The sequence below is a fragment of the Salmo salar genome, chromosome 01 (assembly GCF_965601325.2).
Source record: "Salmo salar chromosome 01, fSalSal1, whole genome shotgun sequence".
Taxonomy (NCBI): Eukaryota; Metazoa; Chordata; class Actinopteri; order Salmoniformes; family Salmonidae; genus Salmo; species Salmo salar.
The window spans coordinates 51,615,038-51,623,788 of NC_138291.1; the positions used below are offsets into that span (position 1 = coordinate 51,615,038).

The 8,751-nt window shown below is 45.5% G+C and overlaps 1 protein-coding gene across 1 annotated transcript in view; it reads right to left on the bottom strand.

Moving 5' to 3' along the window:
• oga (O-GlcNAcase) overlaps positions 1–2,597 on the bottom strand; it is a 40,230-nt gene extending 37,633 nt beyond the window's left edge. The window contains exon 1 of the mRNA XM_014198910.3: positions 1,834–2,597. Within this exon, the coding sequence (XP_014054385.1) occupies positions 1,834–2,005 (172 nt within the window). The 5' untranslated portion in view covers positions 2,006–2,597. The remainder of the gene's footprint in view (positions 1–1,833) is intronic.
• Positions 2,598–8,751: the final 6,154 nt, after the last annotated feature.

Genomic DNA, 8,751 nt, shown 5'->3' on the forward strand with positions numbered 1-8,751 from the left:
ACACTCTTACTGACAGTTGTGGCTGCTTTGTGTGATGCATTGTTGTCTCTACCTTCTTGACCTTTGTGCTGTTGACTGTGCCCAATCATGTTTGTCTCATGTTTTGTGCTGCTACCATGTTGTGTTGCTACCATGTTGTTGTTATGTTGTGTTTCTACCATGCTGTGTTGTCATGTGTTGCTTCCTTTTGCTATATTGTGGTCTTAGGTCTCTCTTTATGTAGTGATGTGTGTTTTGGCCTATAATTATATTGTATTTATTACTTAAAGAATGTATCCCGGGCCCCCGTAGGAGGCCCTTTGCCTTTTAGTAGGCCGTCATTGTAAATAAGAATTTGTTCTTAACTGACTTGCCTAGTTAAATAAAAAATAAAAATTCAAAAAGCAGTAAATAACAATAGCGGGGCTATATACAGGGGGTACCAGTACAGAGTCAATGTGCAGGGGCACCGGTGTCGAGGCAATTGAGGTAATATGTACATGTAGGTAGAATTATTAAAGTGACTCAGATCTACAGCTTCTTAGGAGAAGGGTGCAATTGCGGCTTGCAATTCGTGGCGTTCCTGCATGTGGGCATTCCTGCATCTGCAGGACACACTCTATACTTCTCTATCAGTACATTTTGATGCTAGGACGGGCGGGAGTGCTACAGTACAGTAGGTGGCGTTAATGCACAATCACATTGTATGCCAGCCGCTGAAAAACCACTCAGAAGAAGGGGTGGGGTGACAACAGTAACTAGGTAGCCATACACCGGTAGACCGTGTCCTTCATCCTGGTGTTGCCCCAGCCTCCCACCTGCTGTGCTAGCAGGAGGAGAGAGGCGACCGGTAGACAGTGTCCTTTCGCCCCCGCCTGTCAGGCAGTGTTTTCCCACTGTTCTGTTAACGACAGTGAGTGCAAGTGTTCGGCAGCTGCGAGTGAAGAACACTGTCTCCCGCTAGCAAACAAGGAGGACTCCGGGAGACCAAAAAATTAAGATAATACATTCAATGGGATGCTCGGGATGCATGTGGAATGCACACATGCAGGAACACCCCGAATTGTGGGCTGCAGTTGCACACAAGATCGCTTCTTATAGACTTGCTTTCAATGAGAATGACAGATCTATAAATCACATTTCTATGTGAATTTGGTCAGGTGGCCCAAGCAGCTACATATTGCAGCTTTAAGATGCTCCTACGAAGTTTCTAATGATAGCCTTATATTTTCATTTACATTTAAGTCATTTAGCAGACGCTCTTATCCAGAGCGACTTACAAATTGGTGCATTCACCTTATGATATCCAGTGGAACAACCACTTTACAATAGTGCATCTAAATCTTTTAGGGGGGGGTTAGAAGGATTAATATATCCTATCCTAGGTATTCCTTAAAGAGGTGGGGTTTCAGGTGTCTCCGGAAGGTGGTGATTGACTCCGCTGTCCTGGTGTCGTGAGGGAGCTTGTTCCACCATTGGGGTGCCAGAGCAGCGAACAGTTTTGACTGGGCTGAGCGGGAACTGTGCTTCCTCAGAGGTAGGGAGGCGAGCAGGCCAGAGGTGGATGAACGCAGTGCCCTTGTTTGGGTGTAGGGCCTGATCTTATGATGCTTTTGGGAAAGCAGACCGTGATCGATTTAAAGATAATGACATCCCATAATTCCTCTGAATGGGTCATCGACCTTGAGCAGTTGTTAATAGTACAATGGACTATTAATAAGTGTCCTGCATAATCACAATTATTCTGGCATTCGACTAGTATGCAAATCTTGTATGCATCAAAATCATAACACGAAAATCACTAGCTATACCAAATCAATGTGATTTTTGTTCAATATAATATGTTCTACTCACCCTCCACGACTCCACTGATGAATTTCCTGCGGCCCGATAGTTCCACCCCGATGCTTCTCGGTTCTTCCACTGAGCCAGGGGCTTCTGAACCAGCGTCAGACGGCCCCGAGCTTGGGCTCGCCTCAACCTCCACTTGAGACGTCCCCACCTCCGCCTTACCTTTCTGAACCATTTCTATAGACTGTCTGTTGTCGTAGCTAGCAACAGACAGGGTTTAGGGGGGAAAACGTGCTTGGACGAGGGGAGTCTGACCCGAAACTCCGACAATAGGAGGTTAGCAGGCCATCCGGACGACTTGAAAGGAGAGGGGAAATGAACCGTGTAACGTTAGTTTACTGACAATCCCCGGCGTTGTTCACAGGCCGCAGTGTGAAAAAATATTGCTCGACTTGTCTGTCCAAATTAGATTCTTGCAAACTATTTTCTAGTAAAACGAAACGACAGCTACTAGCTTCAGTTAGTTGCCAATCTGTAAAAAATAAAGGAAAAGTCTAGCTAATGTAACGTTGCTGACTATCGTCGTGTACCGCTGTGCTAAAATACTTTATTCAGAATAATATTCGTTGACATATTCGTGTGCTAAAATAATACAATTACGAGTAATCAATGAACGTTATGATTTTTTCCCCGTTGAATATATATTCGTCTTCTAGATTTTCCCTGGTTTTCGCAGCTTCTTCCTGTTTACACCGATTGCGCATGCTCAGAAGACTGGATCAAACCAGTCACAACCGGACTTTTGTGGCAAAACACAATTCCATAACCAAGATAGTTGAGTTCCACAACCAAGATAGTGGACATCTTCTTTGGGTTTAGGTTGGCGGTTCGCATCCAACTTTTGGGTGCGTACACCGCCACCTACTGTACTGGAGTGTGAGGCCAGTCACAGCCAACCTACATTAATGTCCAGTAATACAACATTGGAGAAAAGGAAAATTACCCTGCCAACTATTAGCCCACACAAAACAGTGAAAAACACCACCACATTCTACTATTTACCCCCATCTAATCCTACTCCAAGCCAACAGTCTGGGAGGACAGAGCACTACCACTCAACACCCCCTGCAAATCTTCTGCAGTAAAATCTCTCAATCCCGACTACTTCAATGCAGCTGCTGCCAACCTCACCCTGTACCCATCTTTCTCTACCACTCTCTTCACTGCTTCAGGATACAACACTTTCTGCTCTACTCTAACCCTGGCAACCTCAACCTGCTTTTCTCTCACCGGACACCTCCGATCGCTAGTCCCATGGGCATTGGAGTCACCAGACCCGGGCTTTCAGGGCTTTAGCCCTGACTGATTTTGTCTCAGCCCCGACTCTTTTGCTCTGCTGGCATGGTGTAAAACAAACTAGGCTACACTGCAATGAACACGCCAATCATGTGCCCTGGCCTGCCCTACCCTTTTAGTGCTGCCTAAAACCATAATGTCTGTGCACGGTGGCACTTTAAGAGGAGGAGTCAAAGAATTATATTTTGGCAGGCACAAAGTTGAGGAGAACAAGATAAACTTTTTTTTGGCTGATTTCTTTAGATTTTCCCATGATGTCAAGCAGAGGCACTGAGTTTGAAGGTAGGCCTTGAAATACATCCACAGGTAAACCTCCAATTAACTCAAATGATGTCAATTAGCCTATCAGAAGCTTCTAAAGCCATGACATCATTTTCTGTAATTTTTCAAGCTGTTTCAAGGCACAGTCAACTTAGTGTATGTAAACTTCTGACCCACTGGAATTGTGATACAGTGATTTATAAGTGAAATAATCTGTCTGTAAACAATTGTTGGAAAAATTACTTGTGTCATGCACAAAGTAGATGTCCTAACCGACTTGCCAAAACTATAGTTTATTAACAAGACATTTGTGGAGTGGTTGAAAAACAAGTTTTAATGACTCCAACCTAAATGTATGTAAACTTCCGACTTCAACTGTATATTGCTTGTGTGTGTTTGTCTGATCAGAATACTCACTGAGAAGGCTCTGAGACTATGCCGTCTCTGTAATAATATAGGAACTCCAGGAAAGCAGACAGCAAAGAAGAGAGGGGAGCGAGAGAGAGTAGCAGGCAGTACAGAGAGAGCATAGAGAGGTCCACACAAGACACACATGTCATATTTCTCTCAAGCCAGAAGAAGTAATTCTTGCTAAACATTACCTCTCAAAAAGGAAAAATGCCACTTCTGACATGTCCTGTGTGTATAAACTGTTAGACCCTGATATGTTCCCATCACTGAAAGCAATCATACAGGCCGCGCTGACCATCCCAGTAAGCAGCTGTGAGAGATCTTTCAGTGCATTAAGATACCTACATACCTGGCTTAGGAGCCCAATGATCCAAGATAGAATGTATCGTGACAATTGAAAAAGATATACATACTAACACGCTTGGGAAAGAGTGAAGTCATAGACAGGTTTGCTCCTCCTGTTTCATTTCATTTCTAATCTTTATGGATGGACTAACATTCAAGTACTGTGTAATATAACTTGCAAACATTGTGAATATTTAGTTGGAGAAAAGATTGTATAATGGTATGATTGTGCCATTAAACCCCTACAACTCATCCAGAACGCCGCAGCCCGTCTGGTGTTCAACCTTCCCAAGTTCTCTCACGTCACCCCGCTCCTCCGCTCTCTCCACTGGCTTCCAGTTGAAGCTCGCATCCGCTACAAGACCATGGTGCTTGCCTACGGAGCCGTGAGGGGAACGGCACCTCCGTACCTTCAGGCTCTGATCAGGCCCTACACCCAAACAAGGGCACTGCGTTCATCCACCTCTGGCCTGCTCGCCTCCCTACCTCTGAGGAAGCACAGTTCCCGCTCAGCCCAGTCAAAACTGTTCGCTGCTCTGGCACCCCAATGGTGGAACAAGCTCCCTCACGACGCCAGGACAGCGGAGTCAATCACCACCTTCCGGAGACACCTGAAACCCCACCTCTTTAAGGAATACCTGGGATAGGATAAAGTAATCCTTCTAACCCCCCCCCCCCCCCCCCTTTAAAAGATTTAGATGCACTATTGTAAAGTGGTTGTTCCACTGGATATTATAAGGTGAATGCACCAATTTGTAAGTCGCTCTGGATAAGAGCGTCTGCTAAATTACTTAAATGTAAATGTAAATTGTATGCTGGTATGTACATGTGTGTAAAATTGTGAAGTGTTGTTACTACAGGGGTGTTGGAGGGGGGGGGGGTATTTGTTTTTGTGTAATTAAATAGGTAGAAATATAGTCCTGTAGCTAATTGACCCCCCCCCCCCCCCCCCCCACTCTACAGTTACAATACAAGCCTACTGCTAATGTGAGTTTACACAGTTACAACATAATCCAAAGGATGGCGGCCTAAAATCCCAATCTTGCTATATTGCACGTAAATATAACATTATTTGATGCTAAACATGAATTTGTGTTCTAGGCTGCCACCCTTTGGATTGTGTTGGAACTGCACTGTGCACTGTGCATGACTAGCTCACATGTAAGGTCTGTCGTCAGGAATGGACCAAGGCCTCAGCGGGAATGTGGATACTCATATTTTTAATAAACACGAGTAAAGCATCCACAGGAAAAAAAACAATAAACACGACAGGAACAGTTTTGCAGGCACACAAAACGCAGTGCAAAAACAACTACCCACAACCCCAAGGAAAAACACACACTACTATAAAGGACTCCCAATCAAAGGCAACTCAACACACCTGCCTTCAATTGGGAGTCCAACAACCAACTCACACGTAACACAAAATCTCTGCCACGTCCTGACCAAAACTAATACAATTGCTCCCTCTGCTGGTCAGGACGTGACATCACATTAGTTAACAGTAACATTAAGCTTTTTTTTATTTATTATTGCTTAACAAATATTGGACATGGTTAATAAAAACATTGCTACAAAATAATGATAAAAATACTTTTTCCAACAATTTTTCTTCATGGAAAATTACAGTATAGTTATGCAACCCAAAAATGGCGCTGGAAGAAATGGCAGCAGTTTTACTGGCGCCCAACCAATTGTGCTATTATGTGTTTTTTTCGCGTTATTTGTAACTTATTTTGTACATAATGTTTCTGCAACCGTATCTTACTAGAAAGAAAAGAGCTTCTGGATATCAGGACAGCGATCACTCACCTCGGATTAGACTAAGATTTCTTCTACAACAAAGACGACGCACAAGACATTCTCCAAACACCCCACAGGACCGACATCCCCGTTATTTGCAAGAGGAAGCGACGCAGGTACAGAGGACAAAGAGCCAGATGCCTGGTCAGGACCCGGAGAAGGCAACTGGGTAAGCTGCCGTTACCGTCAACACTACTCACCAACGTGCAATCATTGGACAATAAATTAGACGAGGTACGATCACGAATATCCTACCAACGGGACATCAAAAACTGTAATATCCTATGTTTCATGAAATCGTGGCTGAATGACGACATGGATATTCAGCTAGCGGGATATACGCTGTACCGGCAAGATAGAACAGCACACTCCGGTAAGACAAGGGGGGGCGGCCTGTGCATATTTGTAAACAACAGCTGGTGCACGAAATCTAAGGAAGTCTCTAGATTTTGCTCGCCTGAAGTAGAGTATATTGTGATAAATTGCAGGCCACACTACTTGCTTAGAGAGTTTTCAGCTATACATTTCGTGACTGTTTATTTACCACCACAGACAGATGCTGGCACTAAGACCGCACTCAGTCAGCTTTATAAGGAAATAAGCAAACATGAAACCACTCACCCAGAGGCGGCGCTCCTAGTGGCCGGAGACTTTAATGCAGGGAAACTTAAATCAGTTCTGCCAAATTTCTATCAACATGTTAAATGTGCAACCAGAGGGGAAAAAAATGTCTAGATCACCTGTACTCCACACACAGAGATGCATACCTAGCTCTCCCTCGCCCTCCATTTGGTAAATCCGACCACAACTCTATCCTCCTGATTCCTGCTTACAAGCAAAAATTAAAGCAGGAAGCACCAGTGACTCGGTCTATAAAAAAGTGGTCAGATGAAGCAGATGCTAAACAACAGGACTGTTTTGCTATCACAGACTGGAACATGTTCCGGGATTCTTCAGATGGCATTAAGGAGTACACCACATCAGTCACTGGCTTTATCAATAAGTGCATCGAGGACGTCGTCCCCACAGTGACTGTACATACATACCCCAACCAGAAGCCATGGATTATAGGCAACATTCGCACTGAGCTAAAGGGTAGAGCTGCCGCTTTCAAGGTGCGGGACTCTAACCCGGAAGCTTACAAGAAATCCTGCTATGCCCTGCGATGAACCATCAAACAGGCAAAGCGTCAATACAGGGCTAAGACTGAATCATACTACACCGGCTCCGACGCTCGTCTTATGTGGCAGGGCTTGCAAACTATTACAGACTACAAAGGGAAGCACAGCTGCGAGCTGCCCAGTGACACGAGCCTACCAGACGAGCTAAATCACTTCTATGTTCGCTTCGAGGCAAGCAACACTGAGGCATGTATGAGAGCATCAGCTGTTCCGGACCACTGACATTTTCAACATGTCCCTGATTGAGTCTGTAATACCAACGTGTTTCAAGCAGACCACCATAGTCCCTGTGCCCAAGAACACAAAGGCAACCTGCCTAAATGACTACAGACCCGTAGCACTCACATCCGTAGCCATGAAGTGCTTTGAAAGGTTGGTAATGGCTCACATCAACACCATTATCCCAGAAACCCTAGACCCACTCCCAATTTGCATACCGCCCAAACAGATCCACAGATGATGCAATCTCTATTGCACTCCACACTGCCCTTTCACACCTGGACAAAAGGAACACTTATGTGAGAATGCAATTCATTGACTACAGCTCAGCGTTCAACACCATAGTACCCTCAAAGCTCATCACTAAGCTAAGGATCCTGGGACTAAACACCTCCCTCTGCAACTGGATCCTGGGACTTCCTGACGGGCCACCCGGAGGTGGTGAGGGTAGGTAGCAACACATCTGCCACGCTGATCCTCAACACTGGAGCTCCACAGGGGTGCGTGCTCAGTCCCCTCCTGTACTCACTGTTCACCCACAACAGCGTGGCCTGGCACGACTCCAACACCATCATTAAGTTTGCAGACGACACAGCAGTGGTAGGCCTGATCACCGACAACGACGAGACAGCCTATAGGGAGGAGATCAGAGACCTGGCCGGGTGGTGCCAGAATAACAACCTATCCCTCAACGTAACCAAGACTAAGGAGATGATTGTGGACTACAGGAAAAGGAGGACCGAGCACGCCCCCATTCTTATCGATGGGGCTGTAGTGGAGCAGGTTGAGAGCTTCAAGTTCCTCGGTGTCCACATCAACAACAAACTAGAATGGTCCAAACACACCAAGACAGTTGTGAAGAGGGCATGACAAAGCCTATTCCCCCTCAGGAAACTAAAAAGATTTGGCATGGGTCCAGAGATCCTCAAAAGGTTCTACAGCTGCAACATCGAGAGCATCCTGACTGGTTGCATCACTGCCTGGTACGGCAATTGCTCAGCTTCTGACCGCAAGGCACTACAGAGGGTAGTGCGTATGGCCCAGTACATCACTGGGGCTAAGCTGCCTACCATCCAGGACCTCTACACCAGGCGGTGTCAGAGGAAGGCCCTAAAAATTGTCAAAGACCCCAGCCACCCCAGTCATAGACTGTTCTCTCTACTACCACATGGTAAGCAGTACCGGACTGCCAAGTCTAGGATAAAAAGGCTTCTCAACAGTTTTTACCCCCAAGCCATAAGACTCCTGAACAGGTAATCAAATGGCTACCCGGACTATTTGCATTGTGTGCCCCCCCAACCCCTCTTTTTACGCTGCTGCTACTCTCTGTTTATTATATATGCATAGTCACTTTAACTGTACTTTGATGTACATACTACCTCAGTTGGGCCGACCAACCAGTGCT